Source organism: Vespa mandarinia, chromosome 1 (genome assembly GCF_050613455.1).
Source record: "Vespa mandarinia isolate Hongniang chromosome 1, ASM5061345v1, whole genome shotgun sequence".
NCBI classification, from domain to species: Eukaryota; Metazoa; Arthropoda; class Insecta; order Hymenoptera; family Vespidae; genus Vespa; species Vespa mandarinia.
Genome location: NC_140810.1, coordinates 11,566,741 through 11,592,746, shown reverse-complemented (window position 1 = coordinate 11,592,746; position 26,006 = coordinate 11,566,741). Strand labels below are relative to the sequence as shown.

Below are 26,006 nucleotides of genomic sequence, written 5' to 3'. Positions count from 1 at the left end.
CCTCGATGATGAAATGGTTCCTCGATGATGAAACGGTTCCGCAACGATGAATAGATCCCTCGATGATCTAACTTGGAGAAGAAGAGAAGAGAAGAAATCCGGAACGCGCACGCGTGAAAAAGATTGAACTAAAAACAAAAGTGAACACTTCGAAGATCGCTTTACCTGAGCAAAATCAAAGTACCGAAATCAAGCTCGATTTTTCCTTACTGAAAAAAAAGACACGGGCAAAAACCCATACTAAAGGGTTCCTCCTCTCAAGAGCCTTTCCCACTTGAGAGATTATGTTAAAATTATTTAAAAAAATGTCTTTTGTTATTACAATATATAATCAATGTGCCATAAGAAAATTATAAGTTTATGAAATAAAGATAATATTAATTGAATTATGAATTAAAATTTAAAATTGAAATTGAGTTTTAAGAAAAAAAACAGCTAGGTATCGAAATTGTTTAAACTGCATATTATATTCTAACAATGACAATATAATTGTACATATATATATATATATATATATATATATATATATATATATATATATATATATACATTACTAATTATATAACGAAGTGTAATAAAAAATTCAATTTAAACAATTCTTAATTGGTCCGTAATATCATCAAATATCTAAAAGTTGACTAACAGAATGCCTTCATACAAAGATTAATTACATTCTACTATTACATCTTACTATTCTATATCTAGAATATAGATAATATTTATAGTAATTAATCACACTCAGAAAAAATTAAACAAAAATTTAATTGAAACAATTCTTAATTGGTCAATAGTATCTTCAGATATCTAAAAATTGATTAAAAGAATGCTTTGATATAAAAATGAGATTACATTCTATAATATATTATAATTAATTGCACCTGAATAATAGTCAAATAACAATTTAATTTAAACAATTTTTGAATGATGCATAGTACCTGAATGTATATAAAAGTTTAGACAATAAGATGGTTTCCAATAAGAACCTTTTACATCCGATCGAATGTTATATCGATTACTTCAATCTCACCACGTAAAAGTACTTATAAAAAAATCCACGATCTAACGAGGGTTCTATTTGTATAGAATTATTCTTTTAAAATCAAAGCAAAATTCAATCGCGTTAAATAGCTTTTGGAGGAAAGTCAAAAAAATTGATAATATACAGCAAAATCTATTTATTTAATCAAAAAGTAGAAAAGAAATATTCTATTCATTATAAAATTCAGTATGAACAATTCTTATTTAGTTCTTAGTATAATAAAATTCAGTATAAACAATTCTTATTTAGTTCTTGGTAGGCGAAAAAAGTGAAAATTGATTACTTAATTGATAAAAAGAATACAATACAAATTTTTTTGCATCCTATCGAATATTATATTACTTCTATCACATCATTTGGAAATAGTCGTGGAAAAATCCACGATCTAAAAATAACTCTACTGCATTATTATTTTTCTTTTATAATCAAAAATCTCAATCACATTCAATATCTTTTAGAAAAAAAACCATGAAAAATCGATAGTACTACGAAATCTAGTTATATAATTGAAAAATAGGAAAAAACCGTTTTACATTTCATCTGATCGAAAAATAGAAAAGAAAAAATCAAAATCATCTATATTATAAGTTTTACGGTCTTCCATATAAATATTTAAGCCAGTGTGTATTCAAAACGGTCGATTATAAATCAATAGAACCGTAAGATTTATTTCTTACATATAATACATTACTTCGTAACTCGTCTATATCACGAATAAATCTATATTCTATGTAAATGTAATTTTTAAATATCCGTAACATTGATATACTTCATAACTCATATTAAATTATTTCTATCGAAAATGAAAAATTCTTAATCCTTGAGACTGTTTACTACCCCAGGTTTTTTAATGATTTACGTCATCAATGCAAACAGGCGTAATTCTTGACCGATTTTAATGAACATGGTCTTATTTTAAAGACGAAGATTTAATCTACGACACTGTTCTGGTGAAGTTTAGAAAAAGTTTTATTTTCTTTGAAAAAAATGGTATTAAAAAATGGTATTTTTTTGAGAATAGTTTATGCACAAATAAAAAGCTTTTCTGAAACTCCGCCAAAATAGCGCCATAGATTAAACCTTTGTTTTTAAAATGAGACCTTGTTCATCACATTGGTCGAGAATTACGTCTATTCTCAGTGATGACGTAATGCTGTTTTCGATATTTTTCGCGAAGAAAAAATTTACTACTATGGCGCTCCTCGAAATTTTGGGCAAAAGAGATGAAGCTCGTCCCCCACTATTGATTTTTATATACACGCTTGAATGGTGTATATTTTATGTCCGTGATGTAGCGATTGCTTGCTTGGTTGTGTGCGTAAATAACTGATACTCAGATTTTTTCAACATTTTCAAATGCAAAGATATAAATTTCACGATGCTCACACGGAAAAGCTACGGAAACTCACTCAATCATTTTAATAAGCTTTGGCAAGATGATTCTATGATAAAGATAAATATGTATCTAATCATTTATATTAAGGGATCTGAATTTCTAAAATATTATTAAATTTTTGAAAAATTTGTTATTTCTTTTAGTTGAGATAGAGATTCTATAAATAATGTATAGCATATTGGCAAGCGTCTAGATTCGTAATTCAGGAATCTTAGGTTATATGCAGAATAATGATTCCGATAGTTTTTTATTGTTCGAAATAAACGAAAATAATGAATTAATTTATTCTTTTTTCCTTACTTGAATAATGTGTTACTATTCTATCTCTTACATTTATTTCCTCCGTGATAGCTGACGTGATTTCGCGATGATCTGTGCTGGATAGGATACAGCAGCAGTATAATTTTGTTCAATGATAAATAATATATATATATATTATTAATACATATTATTAATAATACATATATTATTTTTAATAAAGATAAAAACACGAATTCATTTCCACATTATCTACGAGATATTTCTCCCAGTGCTATTTTATTATGGTTTCCTCTATGGGAGTTCACTTGATATTATTACTATTACTACTATTACTATAATAATGATATGTAATGTAATAATATAGTAATAAAAACAGTAATAAGAAGAAAAAGAAGAATATACTTATATTGTATACATCGTGGCACATATGATGACAAAATTTATGATAACAAAAGAAGGAAAAATGTATCATTTTACGTGTAGCTTGATGCGCGAACTCTCAACAAATCGTGTCCTTTATAATTTCGACATATAACCGCATCGATAGATACGCCTAATACAAACGACATATAAAGGAAAGTACGAAACTTTCTTTTGTTTTTGTTCGCTGTTGACGTACACGTGCGTCTCTCCATTGTTCATGGTACTTTCTTTTAAGGATCATATAACACCATTGGAAACAGTTATCCTTGGGAACTTATCGACTATTAGCTAAACAAAACGCATAGATAAAAAACACATGGCCACCTTTGTCTGGGCTTAGGCATTCTTAGTAAAGTATCTGGGTTTCGATGTATCTGGGTGTTGACCCGGCCAATAAATAAACAGTAAAAGTACAAGCCTAAACTCGGTAAGTTAAGGGCTGTCTGCACCTTGCCTTGAAATATCCATTGACACCCTATAATCTTCAAGAGCACTAGAACAAAGGGGCACACATGAAATGTTTAAACATTCTAATGAACTAACCACGACCAATGGGCATTTATTCTTTCCTTTTCGATAGGTCAAACAACGCCCTTTACCAATCTCATTTAAGTTTACGTAGATAGTTTAAAATAGACAAAAAGGCAGTCAAATTACATCTTTCAGACTTGCAACATCTAAGGAGTCAAGTCACATCTTTCAGACTCACAACATCTAAACTTTCAAGTTTCCTTCAGAAGCAACCAGACAGCTAACTACACATCATACACGAGACACAAACAATTGTAACTCATTCAATCAAATACACGTTGAGATTTACATATCACAATTACTTCTCCATTTCTTACGGGATCCTTTAAAGAACGCACGTTCGCCCATTAATTTGCGGGAACGCGGCGAGCGGTATTTTGCTTGACAGCCTACAACGGTATCCTAGCCTAGTGCCGCCGCCCTTTATTCATCGCGACCAGTGGGTCTATAGCTCGGACAAGAACGAGACGGTGGACATTTTCTCCGTGCGAATCGACTGTCATCGCTGGTCCGATACGAGAAGTGCATTTTAAAAATGCTCTCGTCAACAATTCGCTATCGTTTCTGTTTGTCTTACTAACCTATGATCGTTATATGTTTGTTTCCACATTGCTTGTTACTATCAATCGAAGCTTTTTTTTACCATTATAAAATAAAATATATTAAAAAAGTGTCTTTACTATTATAATATAAAATATTTTAAATAATATCTAGATATATATAAATAATATTTAAGTACATTATTATTATTATTATTATTATTATTATTATTATATTACATTATATTATATTATATTATATTATATTATATTATATTAAATTATTATTATTAGTAGTAATAATAGTAGTAGTAATAGTAGTAGTATAATTGAAGTAGTATAGACTGGTGTAATTTTACAGGAGAAACGTAAAAAAAGCGCTAGAAATTCTACTTCATAAGTAGTATGGAAATGAATTCATATTTTAATTTGTATTAAAATAATATAAGTATTTACTAATTATTTTTAAGAGAATATTCGACACATTTTTATTCTTTTGTCACAGATTTATATACTAATTCTTATGTATCAATTATATTTATTATTTTCTATGCATTTATCGTAAAACAAATGCGTACCGACATATCGTATCTAGCATGAATTACTGCGAGATGTACTCTACCATCAAAAAAAAATATACATATGAGAGACTAAAAAGTGTGAATTCATAGTCTACTAACTATTCACACGAAATCAATTGTTGGAGACATGTAGGGAGGAATAACCAAACAAGCTTATATACCGATACGATAACACACGGTGGGAACAATGTTTCCCGCTTGTTTCGTAGTTCATATTTTGTCCATACCTGTCGCTGAAATCAAACGCATTGAACAAACTGTAGTGAATAGCCTTAACTGGCTAAATTGAGACTCAGGCCAACAGCGTGCGTTACCGCTATGCTGCTTTTTGATTGGCTTGCTAGATTTCTTGTAGCATGACTGCCACGCTCTCTGTCGACGTGGTGTCACACATTTAAGAGATAATGATGCCATCTTTTATATAGTTTCATAAAACAGTTATCGTGCAAGCGTATTACCATATAGCGCTTCGATCATGAGAAATTTGGAAAAACTCACAGTTGTTTTGCTACTTCTATACCCTTTCTTGTAATATTTTGTGAAGCAATTCAAACCAAGAGGAGTTAGTAAATTTAAACTATATAAAGTATTAATTGATTGTCGGTGAGTGTTATTAAGATACTGAAACAACATAAAAGGCGAAAAAATAAAGAAAGGTATTTTGTTAACATCCAAGTGTTTTAGATTAAGAAATTTGTAGATTTAGAAGAAAATATGTTTAATAATAATCTATAACATTTGAAATATTCCATTTTGATGTCTGATTAATTGTTTATAGTTAAAATGGTCATGGAAGAACAGCATTCTGACATGGAATTAGCAGCAGAAAAAATTCCAGTACCACAAGTGCAAAAACAAATAGAAATGCCATCTGTCGAAACAAACAATAGAATAAAAAGTATTTCACGTAGCAAACCAAGATTTAGGAAAAAGGCATTACATGCAGCCATACTTAAACAAATGGAATTTTATTTTTCTGATGCTAATTTAAGTAAAGATCGTTTTTTAGGAAATCTTATTAAAGAAGATTCATGTAAGAATTTACTTTATTTAATATCGTTAACCAAATTGTAAGATTTAAAAACCCTTTGATTAAACATGACAGCTGATATTGTACATGACATATTATTTTTTTATAGATGTTGACCTTAGTATCTTCACTAGATTTAACAAAATCCGAGAATTAACCACAGATATAAACAGAATAGCTAAAGCACTTCAAGCATCAACAATATTATCAATTTCTGAAGATGGTTTAAAAGTTTGTCGCATAACTCCTATCAAACAAAAGGAAAATACAGAAGACTGTACAGTGTATGTTCAAAATTTACCACCAGGTGCAAATCATGATTGGTTAAGTTCAATTTTCTCTCAATATGGAAATGTTGCATATGTTTCCATACCTCATTATAAGATTAATAAAAAAATAAAAGGTTTTGCCTTTGTGGAATTTGATACACCAGAAGAAGCTAAAAAATGCATTAAGGTAAATAATATAAAATATATAATGTCAAAATTCTAATATAAATATAATATAAATGCTTTATTTTTTAGGCTTTTAGAAAGATGGATTGTCTTTTACCTTCACATACAAATCCTGATGAACTTTTAAGTATTACTACTTTTGATGATGTTGAAAAAGATGTCACAATGGAAGGTAAAATGGTAAAAATGAAACAAAGTGAAACAAATTTGACCAATGATATAAATTCAAAAGTAAAAATTACAAATCCAGAAACGTTTGATATTGAAATGGAAAGTGAATTGGATGAAAATAAACAATATGCAATAAAAGAATCCATTAAAATAGAAGAAAATTGCAATGACTCGAAAAGTGTAATAAAAAGAAAGCACAGCTCTTCTTCTATAACTGATGCAGATACTGACGTTAAAGATAAGATGATTGTATCAGAACCAGAAGCTAAAAGATCAAAAAAAAATAATAAACATGTAAATGAAACTACAAATAACCACTTGTGTGATATTGAACCTGAAAATGAATTTTCCAATGAAGATAATATTTTACAAGAATCAGAAAAAATGGATTTAAATGAAGGAAGCGAAGAAATGAATGAACTATCCAAAAAACCAAAGAAAAAGTTTAAAAAATTAAAATCTGAAAATGACATTAGCGTTAATGAAATTTCAAAAAATACTATTAAAAAAGAAAATATAATAATAGAAAATGTTGAAATAACTAATAATACCAATACTGAAGAAGCTGTAGTGGATGAAAAAAAAAAGAAACGAAAACGTAAAAGAAAAAATAGAATTGATGATAATTCTATAAGTAATATAGGATTGCAAATAATGGCTAAAAAACATTGGAAATATTTAAGAAATAAATATTTAGAATTACAAAGAAGTAAAATGAAACAATTGAAACAACATTTGAAGAAGACAAGAAATCAGTGGTATAACTATGATAGGACAAAATCAGATAAAGAAGATACTGAAGAAAAAGAGAAAATATCTGGTACAGACAAGACTCCAAGACTCTCTTTTATACCGGGAGTAATAGTAAAAATTGAATTAAATGAACCGTGCACAGATCCAAGAAGTTTAAAGGTTTGGATATTTGTTTACATGATTACGTTAATTGCGTGACTACAGTTATTTTTCTATAGAAACATGTACATATACATAAATATATGAATAAATTAAAGCACTGTTAAACTGAATTAAATTATACAAAACACTATTTTTTAGGCGGAACTGAAAGGTAATAACAATATAAAATATATAGATGTGTCAGAAAGTGCTAATGAAGTATATGTTAGATGTGACACATCAGAATCAGCTCAATTTTTTATTCAAAAATCTAATAAAGAAAAAAATATGATTATATTAAAAGGTGAGCTTATAATATTTTTTAACTAAATCTAAATATGTATTATAAATTATTACAATGAAATACCATTATATTGAATCATTACAGATGAAGACGAACGTATATACTGGAACAAAATATTACAAGATAGAGAAGAAAAATTGAGTAAAAAAGTCAGAGTCAAGCAAAGGGGAAGAAGTAAACTTCTTAAAAAAGCAGAGAAAGAATTAGGGAAACATATCAAATTTGATGAAGTTTAATAAATTTTTTTTCTTATATAGATTATTAACACGTGTACATACAAATGAAAATATTCCTTGTATTGTAATATACATTAAATACTTTTCTCTGTACTGTATTCGTTAAACATTATAAAATCGAATGTGAATAATAATTATATTTAAAGTTTTAAATGCTCTTGTATGTTTGTTTTTAGATTATTCAAATACATTTCTTATATCAAAATCAATGTTATACTGTCTTTATTTCAGCCTCTTTATCAAGATCTCTTACAATCTACCATTTTCCTCTACCACGTCCTCTATTAAAATCACGTCCAAATCCGCCACCACCACCACGTGATCCTCTAAATCCTCCTCTACCACCACCACCTCTACTAAACGAACCTCTTCCTCCCCCACCACCTCTACCACCACGTCCACGAGACCCTTTATTTATTCCACGTCCACTACCACCACCTTTTCTTTTTTCACCTGGAGGTTTTGGTAAAAACCTTTGCAAAGGTAATAATTTTGCTGGATCTATGAACAGCTGAAATATAACATATATCTTAATAAAAATAAATTATTAATTAGTATACATAACAAAAAAGTCTTACCGGAGTATCCTTCACAAAACTGGATGCTTTAATGTTTTCTGATAATCTTATTGATACATAATAATCTCTAATATTACCGAATATTTCATCTATTTTTCCTATTTGTTGTTTATTTTCTGTATATATAGGTGCATTAAAAAAGGGAACTTGTTCAATATCCACTTTAGCAACAAGATCATCTTGAACAGTCCATGTAAAATGACCTAGTGGAGTTACCATTTCAGGAGGACCTTGATCAAATCTATATATTTATATAGATTAATAGAAGAAATAAAGAATCACACACGATTTATATATATAAATGTTTAAATTATTACCCTCTTGAACCTCTGTCTCCACCTCCCCCACGTCCGCCTCTACCTCCACGAAATCCTCCACCTCCTCTACCAAATCCTCCACCGCCTCTACCAAATCCTCCTCCACCACCACGGCTACGAAACGACATATTTTTAGTTGTCTGTAATAAAAAAAATTGTTTGAAATATGTTTTATTATTTTTCATTTTCTTTGAAACTAACAAGTATCATATACTATTACAATATATGATAATAATAAAATATAAAATGAAACATCATATTCTTAATTTAAATTCTACATATACAGAAACAATATTTGTTTATTTATTTTAAACAATTAACAAAATAATTCATTAATTTACAGTGACTTATTTATTTTTCCTGACATAAAATCATAAAGTAAATACCTGTTATAAAATTAAATAATTTTTGTAGAATAGACCACGTGTTTGATCCTAGTTAACCTGTATGAAATACTGAATAAACTATTATTAACTGTTACTAACTGTTGCTATATTATTTTGTATAATTATTCCTAGTAATTATTTATCGAACTATAAACGAACACGAATGTAAAATAATATATATTCAACTATTTTTAACTTTTCTTTAACACTGAATCAATTGATGCCATGATTATAGATGCATAATACGCGGTAAAGTTAAGGTTAAACTGATTAAAATTTCATTGGAGTTTCTCAATCACGTGACTAAAATTGTCTAAAATTTCAGTGAAAAGCAATTTTAATTGTTTGTTATATAGGATGATTTATGTAAAATTTATAAATTTTTATAAATTTTTTTATTAGAAAGTATCGACAATTTACTAGTTTTTTCTAATATTGTAAAATCTTTTTATGTATAATAAAAAGAAAACAGTCCACCAGATAACCAAGAGAACTATACTCCATGCAGCATTTTTTAAATGAAATGAAATAAATTTTAACAAATTTGTATATTTACTAACATTCTCTTATCGATTTATTTTTCTTATTGGACTAAAAATAATGTAGCGTTGTTGTAAAAGTAATTTTTAAGAAGTGTTTATCTATAAGTTTATATGATCGAAGAGTTTGATTTGAATTTTTTCATATCCATCATAATCCATCGGAAATTCGATATATCTAGGGTTGATGGAAGTGTTAATATATTACAAATATTTAACATATGTCAAAAAAATTACTATCGTGTTATTCAAATATTTGCTGGACATATCAATGTACAAAAATCGTATATGATATTTTTACGATTAGAATAACGACTCCAAAAAGTTGTAAGACAAAAACTGTGACAAATGATGATAATGCTGCTGCGTTTGCTGAATTTTGAAATAGCAATAATATCAAGTTCATTGTATTTGTCTGAATTAACATATTTTCAAGAATTATCTTATATTAAAGATAATATATTTTTATCTATTTCATTAACTGTATATTATATTAAAAAATGTATCCAATAAATGCTATTTATTTTCATTCCATTTAAAAATAATTAGATAGTATTCTTAAACTGTAAATAGTTTTTAATGTATTTTAACATACATAAAATAATTTTATAACTATTTTGAGTTTTTGAGAAAATAATTTAATTTATATATTTGGTAAAGCATCAAAAATATTATTCTATTAAATATTTACATTAGGTATTATCAATTTGTATCACAGTCCATAGTATAGTAATCATTACATGTGTAAACATTATAAAAAATGTGATACAAGTATTTCAAAAAATATAAATACAATGAAATTTTGTAATGTAAATTTACTGTGAATATATAAATTGACTTTGCTTAGTTAGTAATACGATATTTAAATATTACGGACAATTGGATTTAGAAAATTTGTCATTGGTTTCATATTATATGCCTCTTGAGAATCACTCGCATAATCTTGTTGCTGTTTATGAATACGTTTATAGAATTCTTCAGTGACATTTGGTGTTGGTGGATGTAAGTAATCCTTTACACTGACATATTTTGGACCACCAAATGTATCCAAAACTGCGATAGACATCATTTTCAATTTGGCAAAATAGAAATGGTGATCTGAAAAGTATATTTTGATAATATTTCTGCAGATATTAACCTATATACAATCACATAGATTAATAATTACTATATTACATAGATTAATTATTAACTGTACCTGCGGGCATGTTTTCCAAAGCAGGATGACGTCCAAACACAGCACTTTTAGCTAATTCCATCTCAGGACTATCATTTTTTATCTGTAAATATTATAATATCGTAATATTAAATATTTATTTTACATAAATTCTTTGTTAAAATTATTTAATTTATTCTTTATTAACTGCTTTTATCTTTCCAGTAAGTATGACCCTTGCACAGCGTGGATCCATTGGATCCCATATTTTTTCTCTACAATAATTTTCTTGAGCTAAAGTCATGAAAAGAGTAGCTCGATTATCTTTCTGTAATCAGAATAGTATATTTGATTAATACTTGTCATGTATATATATCTTATTTTATACATGAAAGGATTATATAAAATTTATAAGAATAGAAGATAAAAGAACGTTTGATAATGGTACCTTATCATTTAGCCAGATATCAGAAAGAATAATACGTCTTATATAGAATTTCATATTAACATATTCTATTATAAATATATTTTCAATATTATATTTATTGATACATACAGTTAGATCTTGTGATGTGAAATCCAAAGGTGTGAGATAAAGATAAGGTATTCCAGACCCATTACCTAATGGACCATCGGAAAAGGAAACTAAATTAACTGTTGGAAATGTTTCAATCTCTTGTCGTGTACTTATAGTCGCCACAGAGGTCCAATCTATAAGCATATTAATTTTAAAATCGTGAAACATAAAAATGAATGTCTTGTGAAATTCACGTTTAATTATGCTATGTCGTAGATCGATTCTTTTGAATTCTAATAAGCTTACGAACATTTATAAAAAATTTAGACATGTTTGTTTGGACTCGTAAAAACAAATAGTGAAGATAATTATCAATCACATATGTGTTTTTCATAACAATCCAGAAATAAGAATAAACATATGTTCAATATTTATATTTTTTATGCATATTTGAGGTAATAGCAACATATGCACGGAACCAAGATAAATTCTAATAACGTACGATCATGTGTTTAGTTTTTATATCTATGCTCACTCTTTACGAACTATGTCAATATTAAAAATAAGCGGGAATAATCAACAGTTCAAATAGTGTCGATAAATACATTCTCTGTTTGATCTTATATAATTGGGAAAATAGTCAGTATTTTTATAAAAAAAAAAAAAAAAAAGGTAATTTCGTTGAAATTTAATTGCAAAAAACTACGAAATCCTTGTAAAAATAGTGTAGAATTTAATTAATCAAATGCAACAGTGATTATGATATTTAAAGATAAATTTAGTTACATGATATAAATAGATCATTCAAGTCACAATCTTGTTGATTCATCATATATTGGAAAAAATGAATATTATTTCAACTTAAAAAACGATCAAAGTTAAAATTTATTGTGCATAAACGTCATACGTACCAGCTTGATTAACAATATATCTTGCCATTAAAACAGCATCTTCAACCGGAGGTGGATCTTGTGATCGTCTATCTTCTTTCCCATATTTTTTCATTGAATCCGATGAATTATCAGTAAAATCGATCGACCATTTTGCTTCTATTTCTTTCTGTTCTTTCATTTTCTTCCATTCGAGAAATTCTTCGAATTCTTGCCAGTGTCGATACTTATCGCCGTTGTGATTGTACTTTTTTGCCTCGATCGTTAAAATCAAAAAGGCGATAAAAATACTTGTTCGAAGAATCATCTCAATACTTTTTACACAATTCGTGACAACAGCTAAAAAATTTACAAGATTGGATATCTTAAAATATAAAACTTATGTGTATCTTTTCTTTTTATTTATGCACATTGAGTTCTAACGTACGTACACAAATGGCTAATCTTCAATGACTGTCGGATTTGCCAATTCCACTTGAAAACCTCGCAGAACCGAAAATACTTGACTGTTGCTTTAATACGCATGCGTAATAGTTAATATGAACATAAAAAATAATTTATGAATATCTACCTTTTAATGTAAGATTTTTCGAATTGTGTTAAATATCATTTTTACCATATATTTCCACTTGTTTAATTGTTATCTTACTTTACGTTTTTATTGTCAATTACATTAAGTTCAATTGCTTGACGTTTAGTATATTGTAAAGTAAATACACATAAAAATCATATAACTATATACGTTTAATATATATGTACTTTATATGTGAAATGTGATCGTTTATAATATAACGTAATATTGTACAATCATTAATAGCAAGATATAAAACGGGAGGTTAGTTCATTGTAGATTCATTGTAATATACAATTTCGTGAGTGTATCACGGAGTAATAAAGTGAAATTTCTAACAAGTTGGATCAATCGCATAGCAACAGAGGAAAATAACAGCTCGTTTAATGTACGACGTAAATATTGTTTATCTTGCAATTTCTTTTGTTTGTTAAAACCGTTTCAATTCTATGTTTAATGTTTAATCTATTTTTTAAAACATGATTAAAAAATATACGATAAGTGATATATATAATTTAGAAAACAAATTTAAATTACATTTAATTCGAATTTGGTTAAATATATTATATTGTCATTGATTATGAATCGATTATGAAGGTATCTTGAATTGGTTTGAAATATTGATATCAAATAATAAAAAATTATATTAAACAATATGATTTGACGTTGGACCTTGTTTTATACTTGTTTTTTAATTTTTTAAATGTATGTGAAATAAATAGTCAATATTATATCATGTCTATGAAGAGTTAGTTCCGATGAACTCATATTTTGATTGCAACATGATGAGCAATGCCGTATATATATGTATGTAGATAAAAAAAAAATTAGAAGTTGTTATTTCGAATTTAATCAATATTAAACTTTCCTGCACAATGTTATGAGTTTATATATACATATGTATTATACATATACATACATATACACATATATATATATATATTAAATCAATATTAAACTTTCCTGCACAATGTTATGAGTTTATATATACATATGTATTATACATATACATACATATACACACACATATATATATATATATATATATATTATATATATTCTTAAATTATGTATATATATTTAAATTAAATTTATATATATATATATAAATATTTATATATATATATATATATATATATATATATATATATATATATATATATAAAGAGAAAGAAAGAAAAAAGTAAATAATATTTATGTATATCCTTTATTTATTTCAATATTTGTTAGTAAAGCATTAATATGCCTCATTTTTAAATATTATCTAATTTTTATACAATTTAAAGAGTTCAATAACATTTTTTTACATTACATATTTTTTGTAAATTCATCAAAATATTTAACATATGATTTTATTTTGTTTCAGTTTATGTATAATATATTTTCAAAAAAACAGCCATACTCTATAATAGAGAAAATGGAGAATGATCTATCTAATGATTTATGTGATGCTATTCAAAAGAATGATTTATGTAAAGTTATGGATTTGATTTCTAAAGGAGCTAATATTAATACTTGTAATAATAGTGGTAAGTTTCCTTTGCAAATAGCTATAAAAAAGGAATCTACGAAGATCATAGAAGAACTTATACAGAAAGGTGCTGATGTTAATATTAAAGTTTACTATGAAAATCAAAATATACCACTTGTAGAATATGCCATGGTAGAAAGTAATGAAAATATAGTTACATTATTAGTAGAGAAAGATACTTCTGTTATATTTAATAATAATAATGAAGAAAAAGTATTACGCTATGTCATCAAGAATGGTATGCTTGAACTGTTAAAACAGCTAATTAATAAAGGAATTAATATTAATTTAAAAATAAATGAGGATGAAACACCTTTAATTATAGCAGTCAAACAAGGACAATTGGAAATTGTTATATTTTTATGCAAAATGGGAGCTGACATAAACACACGTACTTCCAGAAATAGTACACCATTACATTTTGCTGTATCATGTCCAGTTTATTTTGAAATTACAGAATTTCTCATTAATAATGGTGCAGAAATTGATGCAGAAAATGTATTCGGCTATACACCACTACAATGTGCTCTCTATGATAAAAATTTCAAAATAGCTAAACTTTTAGTAGAAAAAGGTGCTAACATAAACAGAATTTATATAAATACCCATTATGCTCGACAGAGATTAGGAGGTACACTTTTACATTGGGCTTCTCGAAATTGGGATTCAGATGAATTAATGAAATTTCTTATAACAAATGGAGCAGATATTAATGCTACTGAACGTGATGGTAGAACACCTCTTTGTTTATTAGTAAAACATAATGGAACTTCAGAAATGGTAACATTTTTTGTTAAAAATGGTGCAGATCTTAACAATAAAGGTGGTGGTAGTCCATTATATTGGGCTATCTATTGCCGTGACATAAGATTACAAGTTTTATTAATAGAATTGGGAACAGATGTTAATAGTGTTATTGATAGCCATGATAATTTAAAAGCACCATTGCATTTAGTACGCGATTTATCTGTGGTAAAACTTCTTATAGATAAAGGAGCTAATGTAAATATTACAGATAAATTTAATAGCACACCATTACATTATGCTAATCATCTTTCTATAGTAAAGTTCCTTGTGAAAAATGGTGCTGATATAAATGCTAAAAACAGTGAAGGAAACACACCTTTACATACAGCTTTTAATTTTCCTATAGTGGAATATTTAGTGGAAAAAGGTGTAGATGTAAATATTCCTAATTATGAAGGGTATACACCATTGCACTTTGTCAAAAATGTCATTATAGCAGAATATTTGATAGAACAAGGTGCTAATATTAAAGCAGTTACAAAAGATGGAAAATCCATATTACATAGTATTATTGAAATGAATACATACAACGATATAAATTTGACCGATTTATCAAATTTGATATATTTTTTGATAGAGAAAGGTATAAATATTGACATTACTGATAATAATGGTGATACGCCATTGCATTTGTGTGGTACAACATATAATAATTTTACAGCAAAGATATTGATTGAAAATGGCGCAAATATTTCCGCTACTAACATTGAAAATAAAAAACCAATAGATTTAAATAATAGAATATTTACAGATATAATCACTTATAAAAACAAACTGTTTGCTGCTGTGAATGAAAATCCATCCTTGAAAAGTATAGAATTTTTACTTTTTGGTGGAGTTAAATTGTTAAATATTCCATTAGATAATCTTAAAACAAATGTATTACATTATATGGCACAATATGGTCATGAAAGTATAGTGAAAAACTTGTTTAAAAATCAACGATATAGAGGAAATGTTAATTTTATTACTAAACATAAATTCGTAAATGCTCAAAATATAAATAATTGGATGCCTTTACATTATGCTGCACTAAGAGGAAATGAGAGCATAGTTAAATATTTATTGGATAATGGTGCAATATATAATGCCGAAACTTTACAATTTGAAACACCAATAAAACTTACTACTAATGATAAAATTAAAAGCATACTTCAATTATCAGAAAAAATATTTGAGTATGTAAAAGTAGGAGATGAAACAGAAGTTGCTAAATGTATTCAAATACAAAAAGAACTTATTAATGCTAAAGAGAATAATGGTAATAGTCTTTTACATGTTGCCATTTGTCATGATCATACAGATATTACAATGTTGCTATTAAATCAAAAAGCTGATTTTACTCAAATTAATAATACAAAAAACACAACGTTACATTTTGCTACTTTCAAGGGTATGAAAGATATAATTGCAATTTTGCTTACAAATGCGGAGAAAACTAGAATTTTAAATGAGTTCATTAATTTAAAAACAACAAATGGCATGACTGCTCTTCATATGGCTGCAAAGAACAATTTTATCGATCTTGTAAAACTTTTATTGAGTCATGGTGCAATCTATAATGAAAAAAATAAAGAAGGCAAAATACCAATGGATCTTTCTATGGACAAAGATATTATAGATTATTTAAAATTTGTACAGGAATTATTTGAAGATGCAAAATATGGAAAAATTGAAATTATTAATAAATTACAGAATTTAGATTGTAACGAATTTAAAACAGTTACGACTATTTGTAATAGACAAGGATATACGTTGAAAGATATTATGAAATTTAATGGATATGATTGTATTATTAAAAAATTTTTAGAAATAGAATCAACGAAAAGTATTTCAGTCAACGTGAGTAAGAAATGTCTAAATAAATACGAAGATAAATATTCAGACGAAAGTGACCAGGAAGATCTAGGTTTCGGTCTATTTAATTAATCAAAGATAAAGTACATTTATATCTATTGGGTTGGCAACTAAGTGATTGTGGATTTTGTCGTTTTCTTCTTATTTGAAATCCGACAATCACTTAGTTGCCAACCCAATATATTTTAATCTATTATGTTTATATATCAACTAAAAATATCAAAAGTTTTAGGTTAAATTGTATTTATTATATTCTAAACAGATTTAACTTTATTTTTAATAATTTCTGAAAAGATATTTTTAATAATTTTTAAAATATTTGATGAAATATATTATAATGTTTATATAATATGCTTTTTATTGTTTAATTTACAATTATTATTTATTTATGAGTATATAATTATATAGATATTTTAAATATCGCGCGTGTAACCAGACAATTTATATTTCGTCGATAATAGCGATCGCAGATCGCAAGTGTCATTTATTATTGATCAATTTTTTGATCCTTTTGATAGGCAATATTATAGTGACGCGTATTCAGTATATAGTGTATTCAGGCGTGACACATATTTGATATCGTTACGAAACAAACATCTAAACAAAAATTTTCAATATTTCAGTTTGTTTGGAAGATACTTATCTTTTATACTTTTTGCGATTTCAGAAAGTAAGAACTTATTGCAACACCTGCATTTTAGTTAAAAAATATGCTTATTTAACAATTGTTTGATTTGCCTGAATTTTAAATAACCATAGGATTGTATTGCAAGAAAGGGGGTAGAACTCACATCGATGTATTTTTCACATTTAATGTTGAAGAAACTAGCACGTTGTTCGCCTCTGAGTTGTTTCTGTAATGTAGGTCGTCGTCTAACTGTTCCGCGTACCGTTCCGCCGAGTCCATACCACGTCCATTAGTTTGGTCCAACTTGGCTCTTTCAGCTCTTCCTCTCTGCTTATAGTATTTTTCTGCGAAGAGGAAAAGTTACTTAGCACGATGATATCTATAATCAGATTTTCATGGAATAAAAACTACTTCCTACTTTATTATTCCTTTCATTTTATTATTTCTCTCTGTATTCTAATGTAATCATCGGTTTTATATAAAAGAAAATTTTATTAATTTATGATTATATTAAAAAAAAACATTAATCCTTAAAAATTTTTTTCTCTACGATTTTTAAGAAGCAAAACATCAGTGATAGATCAGTGATAGATGAAAATCAGTGGTAATATCTAAAACCTAAAAAATTTCGAATTATATATTTAAATAAAAGAAAATTGTGAGATATACTTTCGAAGAAGATATCTATATATATATATAAAAAAAAAATATGGATTATTGGAATATATTGAAATTTATAAATGGTAGAATTGAAGATGCGTATCGGGTCTTTGAGTCAACAATTAAATCAGGAACAAGAAACTCATTCGTATTGCGAGGCTTCCCTTTATGAACATCAACGTGAGGAGCGTCGCTTTCTTCGGGCACCTTTTCCTCTTCCACCTCTTTCTACTCTTCTTTCTTCTCCTCCACCACCTTCTCTTATACAGTTTCGTCCTCGTGTTACCATCGGTGGCCTCATCGTCTTCCTGCTACCATCATAATGACTATCCTCTTCAGTCGACGCGTGACCTTCTCGCGGACCGTAGAGAGAGAGTTTCCGTGAATTGCGAGTGTTTGATCCTTAAAGGCGAGCGTCGCATCTTTCCAGAGCGGCCAGCTCTCGCTTTTGCGTTAAAGGAGGAAGAGGGACAAGTCCCTCGAGATCGCGATCGATCATCCATCGAGTTCCTTTTTATTCTTTTTCTCTTTCTCTTTCTCTTTCTCGCTCTCTTTCTTTTTTTCTCTCTCTCTCTCTCTCTCTCTCTCTCTCTCTCTCTCTTTCTCTTTTCCTCTCTTTATTTCGCGTAATATATTGAAGAAAATCGCCCAACTTAGGATTCGTACGAGAATCAAGCACGTGTTAGCTCGTTCACTTATGAATCATTGGAAGGAACGTGAATAATTGACCAGTTCATACTCGTTGGTGATCTAACAGCGTTCATCTACCCTCGTTCTTTGATTTATCAGGTAAATATGATAATTTATGAGAAATTTTAAGAATTTGAACAATTGAAATTCAATTTAATGATATAAATTTTATTGAAAAATCAAAGTGATAACATTAAGTAGATATACATTGACGAAGATTCTTTTATCTATAAGTAACGTTTTATATATAAAACGTTAGAGTTCGTAAAAGATTTAATTATATGCTGTTGACATCCTATCGCTTATAAGAAAAGAAAAGTGGTTAACTCGAAATAATTTATGTGGGCTACGTACGTAGAAGGGATCTTTTCTTTCTAATGTTTTCTTATCGGGTTTATTAAACTATACTAACGTATATATCACAGGTGTGATTTGTTCTGGATTTTTACGGATCAATATTAGAAAGAAAAAAAAAATTAATATAGATTATTTTATGACTTGAGAAAAAATCACGCGCGAGAAAATACTTTATATATTAGAAAATTTATATTAAAAAAAAAAAATTAATTAAAATTCATGTAGAGAGACACGGAGTTAATTAGAAAGTAGCACGTATGATTCTTTTATACACGGAAATATCTATTTAGTACGCGTTGATAAGGTTGAACGGATATCGATGATTCATGTCATCGTACTCAAAACCGCATTCAAGGATGGAACAGCCAAAACTTCTGAGGAAGTAGGTCGATTCGAGTTACGTTATGCTAAGATAGGGTCACGGTCAGGCTCATGGTCCAAGACAGAAAAAGACCTTGAACGATTTTAGAGCTCATCGAAATAATCCGAGGTCTTTCCACCGCCCACATAAATACCCGTTCGTCGACCTGCGTTTATCTTTTACGGTCAACGCTCTCATTTTTCTCGCGGTCATACCAGGGAACGTCATCATTAAAATAACGCAAACGAACAATATCGAATCGGTAATAAATTTGTACATATAAATTAATGATAATAATGGCATAGTAAAAAAAATTATAAAAAGATAAATATTATATATAACAATAAAATAAAATTCTCTACATATATACAATTAAATATTATATTATAATATAAAAAATATTGATAATAATATGCATATAGTTTTGTGCTTTTTATTAAATTTAAAGATCGACAAATTAGTAGCATTTAAAAAAATGATCAATCGAATTCACAGTAGATATGCATAGTAAATAGTATTCCTTTCGGATGTTTCATTCCTGGTATCGAAAGCCTGCTCGAAAGTGCGAGTAACGAAATGCTAATGCCAAATACGGTACCCGAAGCTGATGTTGTTGGCTAGTGTGTGCCGTAGTCTCAACAAAACCTAGTAGAATGTCGTGTAAGAGCAATGAAAGAGAAGAAAGAAGAACGGGAAAAGAATACGAAACCCGTTAGCCGCTGGAACGCGATTCCGTTCGACGTGAGACGCGATGCTCGTTTACTCGTAGCCTTTTTTCTTTTCTATCAACCGATAGTGTGCTTGCGGTTACATTGCAAGAAATGTAATTAAAGTTTGGAATTTAAATGCGTTGCCCGAAAAAGAAATTCTTATTAAAATGATCGTTCCTTTAATATTCTATTTTTATTTATTTTTTTTCGAGTTATTTATAAATTATTTCGAGTTAGCTCTACTTGTTTTCTCTTTTTATCATCCTTACTTTACGTATTATTAGCCGTCGTTAATAGCCGTTTGAAACTTTATTCATATTCATTAGAACATCCGATGATATATACAAGGCAACGGTGACGCATTTTTACAGTAACGCAATTAAATGTCACGACAAATCCGGTATATGCATATGTACATACTATAAAATGAATATAAGATCTACATACGTACACGTCCGATAGGTTGTAAATGTAGATCACGAAGGACGGTCAGTTCCTTATTACTTTTCCTACGCTTCTACTTAAAGATCCCGCTAGTTGGGAAGGAAAGAAGTTAAAAAAAAGGATTTAAATAGGATGAAACGTGTAACACATCCTTCAAATTTAATAATAGCTTACGATTAAATAGTTTCCGTTTTACAAAATAGAAATAAGATATAAAAAGATTTGTATTGAGTTAATGAAGCAAATCGTTTGTTAATTAATATTTCTATCAAATCGTTTCAGATATCTACGGAAAAGATGCATGCCATCCTGTTGATATTATTAATCACACTAGCTAGTGCTAGTAAAGTGGTTAACGAATATCTGATGGGTGGTCATCTGGACAACAATGATCCGAAAACGAAAACTCAGACGGCCGAGCGCGAGTATGCATCTTTGGGAAGATCGACTTTACTGGACGCCCTTGACCTTGATCTCGATGCCGAAGAAAGCACTGTCGGTTCTTTCTCTCTGGCCAAGGACGATGAAGGTCCACGATATGGGCCACCATTTTCCTTCGCTTTCAACGGTGGGAGACCTTTTTCTTTAGAAAAAGATCCCATTACCGGAAAAATTGATTACGAGAAAGCACCAGCGGTGAAAATCTTAAATTACACTGATCGTTACGAGGAATATGATGATAATGACAAAGATAAGGAAACAAGCGAAATGTCATCGGAAGAAGATGCTGATTTGCACGCGAAGAAAAAGAAAATCGAGAACAAGGATCCCGACGACGTTAGTCCGAACGAGATAAATCCGAATTCACCGAGTTTTCATGACTTTCTCAATCTTCCCGTTCGATATTCCTCCGATAAGTATAACAAAGATAAGTATCCATTGATTTCGAGTTCGTATGCGAACACGAAGGTTCAAAGTGGCTCGAATAGCTATAGCACATACAATCACAGGCCTTATCATCAAGAAACTACTTTATATTATCCTGTTAGAAAAACATATATCCCAAAAACAAGTACTACAACGACGACGATGACTAGTACTACTACTGTCAGCACCACCATGAAACCAACTACGTTACGTCCATCGACGATGTCTACGACTGTACCAACAACTACTACAACAATTACGACTACTATGCCTTCGACTACAACGTCTACTACAACTAAAGCACCACCCGTTACCACTTGGAAACCATCTAGCACAAGTACTGTACGATATACAATAAATAACAGTAATGATTATGAAGATATTCTTTCTTCATTCAACATTCCAATAAAGAAATTTCAAGAAACAATAAACTCCGAACATCAAAATCCAAATAATCTTGCAGTACCTTCTCACAGAAAACCAGTAGTACAATTACCTTCGAAAAAAGAAGAGTACGATATGTATGAGGATTATGACATACACGATGAATCAAACGAAGAGCAGGATTATTCTTTCGATAAGGAAGTACCTAAAGAACCAATAAGTTCAAGTACAATATCAGCTCCACCGAATTTTATAGTTTCGAGTACAACTTCATCATCTACTCAATCAAGCGTTACTACACCTGAAAGTACAACGATGAGATCGACCACATTGTTTTCCACTTCGGCTCCATCATCACCATCGAGCAACATCATATCTACCCATCCACTACAATTCCAGATTGTCCCACATCCAGTTACTTCGATGTCTATCGATTCTGATGATCGAGAACTTCCAACCTTCGAGAATGTCGTCGATAATCGAAGACCTGGTATTTCGGATGGGATGATTTCCAATGTGGGAGAACATCAGATTATTCATCAACGACCACTTGGGATGGGTGGACAAATTCTAGTAGGAAGTACGAGTAACATTGTTGTTCCACCGGATCAGGATACGGTGTCTTTCGTACTTGGAAATAGACAAAATGTGGAGGGTGGAGGCTACTATTCACCTGGTACAGCGATCGGTGAAAATCCTTATGGAGGTTTGACAGGTTCAGAAACATCCTTTAGACCGATATATGGTGAAGTGTCAACTGGTCAAGATAGTTATGACCTTGAGACTGATCCACAGAGAACGGTAGCCCTTCCATCGGTAGCTGTTGAACCTAATTTCGGATATGGTCCTCAAAAATGGTGGCCACCAAATTCAGGTCCACCTTTAAAAAATAGTAACGAAATCGAATCATCAAAAATACAGTCCTCTATTGTTCGAGGTACTATGCTCATGGAACAGGAAGATGTTCGAAATGAAGAAAAAGATTCCAACCGCATAGCTTTTCCTAAAACAGAGGAAGAAAAACATTCAGTTGAAGAACATATTGTCATTATTAACGAAGCTGATGGTACGGTTCAAGAACTTCCACCTTCAACAACAATAATGCCTTCGAAAACTAAGTCAGATACTGTTTCAACAGTAGATGATCATCTTCCTCAACTTTCCGAAAATCTTACACCACCCGCTGAAAGACCAATGCCACCTTCACCTTATTATTTCCATCATCAGCATGGTGGAACTGCAAGGCCCGATTATCCAAGACCTCCTCAAAGGCTTCCTTTACCTCCTGCACGTGGAAAACCATTTCCCCCTCCTCCCCTTCCACCTCCTATACCTGATTCCTTAGCGATCCGAAGACGACCATATCCTTCTGACACAAAATTACCGAACATATTGCCACAGTTTAGGCCAAACGCAAAAGTCTCGCATGGTCATCGTAATCCAGAGAATATAGGTACAATACCAGCGCCGCAAGCATATCCTAATAGGGTTAGACAACCGTCTCACGTCCATCCACCATCGAGAAGACCCTTACCACCTGTCCCGTCATATCTTCAAAGATTGAATCCGCCCCCACCACCGATCCATGCCATCAGACTCGCTGGATCATCTTCTACAATAGTAGAAAACATTGCTTCTGTTCAGGAAAGTGAGCCAACGGTAAAGAGATTTCGTCACCCAGCAGCGGTACAATCAACTTCCAGAGGAGAGAGCGACGAGAATACAAATCAGCCGAATCGATTGCCAGGTCAAAAGCAGAAATTGCGGTTGGAGGATGAAGAGACGTCCGAGCGTTATTCGGAGGAACCACCTCAAATGCCACCAAGGCCACCTTTGTTTCCACGGCGTAGAACGGCAGATCCACCACGGGTAACCACTTTGCAAATGATCCAACAACGAGGAGAGCTCGAAGAAGAGGAAGAGGCAACGGGTTTGGCATCTTCCAATAATAATGATCCAGATCAGGAGACTAAAAACACGATGGCTCAGGAGATGGAACGTAGAAAAGATATTCGTGATTCAGTAGCTGAGGCGCCGGTTTACGTAGTGTATCCTGTGAACACTGCGGTTAACATAGATCCTGACGATTCCGGAGAAGACGAAAGTGTTGTAGTAGGAACTAGAGGACCACATCGTCCTCTTCCACCAGAGACTCTTCTTCGAGATGACAAGGTTAGAGAGAAAATCAACGAAGAGGAGTCGACAATGATTGATCTTTACAACGGTCGTCCAGTCAGAGATTTTTCTTATTCTCTTGATAGAGTAGATCCTTCCATATACGTTGGACCCGTGAGAGAGACTCCCATACTTGTTCCAAGCGATCAACGTCATGAAAGTCGTCCGTCGAACGAAAGGGACGAGGAAAAAGAAGATGGTGATCACGTAAACGTTATACCTTATCTTCAAGATTTCGTACCTTTTTCGAAAAGAAAAAACGATGGCGTTATTTCAGCAACTCTTCATCGTATGCCAAACAATAATCATCCCTCGTCTACGCCAATAGCTTATGTATACACGCCTACGGCTGAAGCATCTCATCATTTGGACGTCGACGTTAAAGATGATGGCTCAAAAATGAATAAAAACGATCAACGACCGATTCTCTTGCCCTCTCAACAACCTTCAAGTTCTTCGAGTTCTGCACCATCCCCTCAGAATTTCATGGCACCATTTGTGGCCAGTCTGAGAGCCGAAGCTCCAGCTAAAAATGGTTGGAATGTTGTTGTTATTGAATCTAACGATAAGGCGACATCCGATGATAAGAGCGATGATGTCCATATCGACGATGAATCGTCGAAGAAAAGCGAATTCGATCCAGAGAATTTCAAGCCACAACTTTTCGGTGGCTTTAAACCCATTTTCGAATTTCCTATGGATGACAATGAGGGAACGGAAGGACGCGAAAGCAGTAACGGTAATTCCTCGATACCGAAGAACGAACAGCAGGAGGCTGTTGATTCTGCTGCTTGATGAAAAATCGGAATTATAGGGAATTTATAAGTATCACGAAATATTAAACGTTCATTTGGAATGTTTCTTTTATTTCTTTTGGCGTTTCTTATCTTAGATTATATCGATTATTTATCCCAAATAGAAAAAATAGTAGGAAAAACATCTTTTGTTATAAATTAGAATTATTTAATATGCGTACTGAATTTTCTAAATATTCGACGCAGAGTTTAATTTAAGAATATTAGATATATCGAAGAAACGCAGAAGGAAATTATTTTCAAAGGAGAGAAGCATTTCAAAATCTCGAGTTGGGATGGTTGGAATTTATCAGTTGATCATTACGGGGAAAAATATAAAATAGCAGCGCGCGAATAGAATGCTTTAGTTCTTCGATGATATCAATTTTATCAGGATCATTTTTAAGGATTTTCAGAATCATTCTCAGGATCTTTTTTTATTAAGTATATGAGAACTATATAAACAACTATCGGTATGTTTCATTTTATTTATAAAATGCTATACAATCTTCACAAAATATTTCTCATCGTGTATTAAGAACGTATATGAAACTAAATCGGAACATGTTCCATGATAATAATGTTAATTACATGTATTTATTTAATTATTATAATTTATATATTAAAAATATTTATATATACGTACTTGTAGATCACAAGTATCACGTTGACTGAAGAGTGTAGGATATTTATGTAGTAGTATATATTATATTTATCAAATTTTCTTTCATATTAATAATGTAATTGTAAAATACATCGATGTTTTTCAATAGCAGCCATAGATATAACATATCACGAATAAAATCCTAAACAATTTTATTCTTTATTCTCTTTTTATTCAAACGGTCTTGTAAATGAAATGCTCTAATACATTTAGTACAAAAAGTAATCTTTACAATTATATGTCACATATATATACATATACAT

The 26,006-nt window shown here is 30.1% G+C and overlaps 5 protein-coding genes across 9 annotated transcripts; 3 read left to right on the top strand and 2 right to left on the bottom strand.

Moving 5' to 3' along the window:
- Positions 1–5,202: 5,202 nt before the first annotated feature.
- Positions 5,203–8,069, top strand: Larp7 (La related protein 7). Of its 2 annotated transcripts, none has more exons than XM_035875573.2 (6): positions 5,203–5,373; positions 5,549–5,803; positions 5,910–6,256; positions 6,325–7,338; positions 7,480–7,624; positions 7,709–8,069. In XM_035875573.2, the coding sequence occupies exons 2-6, from the start codon at positions 5,554–5,556 to the stop codon at positions 7,858–7,860; spliced, it is 1,908 nt and encodes a 635-aa protein (XP_035731466.2). In that variant the 5' UTR covers positions 5,203–5,373; positions 5,549–5,553; the 3' UTR covers positions 7,861–8,069. The 2 variants fall into 2 exon arrangements, with proteins under 2 accessions (XP_035731466.2, XP_035731465.2); XM_035875572.2 differs by having other exon boundaries at positions 5,203–5,426.
- Gar1 (Gar1 ribonucleoprotein) lies at positions 7,953–9,414 on the bottom strand. The gene is made up of 4 exons (XM_035875576.2): positions 9,142–9,414; positions 8,756–8,895; positions 8,439–8,679; positions 7,953–8,371 (listed from the first exon to the last, which is right to left on the bottom strand). Exons 2-4 carry the CDS (start codon positions 8,881–8,883, stop codon positions 8,117–8,119), a joined length of 624 nt encoding a protein of 207 aa, XP_035731469.1. The 5' UTR covers positions 8,884–8,895; positions 9,142–9,414; the 3' UTR covers positions 7,953–8,116.
- Positions 9,415–10,475: 1,061 nt separating this feature from the next.
- Positions 10,476–12,768, bottom strand: CREG (Cellular Repressor of E1A-stimulated Genes). The gene is made up of 6 exons (XM_085659973.1): positions 12,675–12,768; positions 12,265–12,582; positions 11,393–11,547; positions 11,045–11,164; positions 10,879–10,960; positions 10,476–10,778 (listed from the first exon to the last, which is right to left on the bottom strand). The coding sequence occupies exons 1-6, from the start codon at positions 12,766–12,768 to the stop codon at positions 10,543–10,545; spliced, it is 1,005 nt and encodes a 334-aa protein (XP_085516099.1). The 3' UTR covers positions 10,476–10,542.
- Positions 12,683–18,059, top strand: LOC118445711 (uncharacterized). The gene is made up of 2 exons (XM_035875489.2): positions 12,683–12,822; positions 14,181–18,059. Exon 2 carries the CDS (start codon positions 14,184–14,186, stop codon positions 17,079–17,081), a length of 2,898 nt encoding a protein of 965 aa, XP_035731382.2. The 5' UTR covers positions 12,683–12,822; positions 14,181–14,183; the 3' UTR covers positions 17,082–18,059.
- On the top strand, positions 12,911–25,949 carry LOC118445727 (uncharacterized). 4 transcript variants are annotated; one of them, XM_085659861.1, is made up of 3 exons: positions 20,907–21,000; positions 21,142–22,063; positions 22,190–25,949. In XM_085659861.1, the coding sequence occupies exons 1-3, from the start codon at positions 20,992–20,994 to the stop codon at positions 25,078–25,080; spliced, it is 3,822 nt and encodes a 1,273-aa protein (XP_085515987.1). In that variant the 5' UTR covers positions 20,907–20,991; the 3' UTR covers positions 25,081–25,949. The 4 variants fall into 4 exon arrangements, with proteins under 4 accessions (XP_085515956.1, XP_035731419.2, XP_085515987.1 ...); XM_085659830.1 differs by lacking the exon at positions 20,907–21,000 and adding an exon at positions 12,911–13,202 and having other exon boundaries at positions 21,142–25,949; XM_035875526.2 differs by lacking the exon at positions 20,907–21,000 and adding an exon at positions 18,195–19,086 and having other exon boundaries at positions 21,142–25,949.
- Positions 25,950–26,006: the final 57 nt, after the last annotated feature.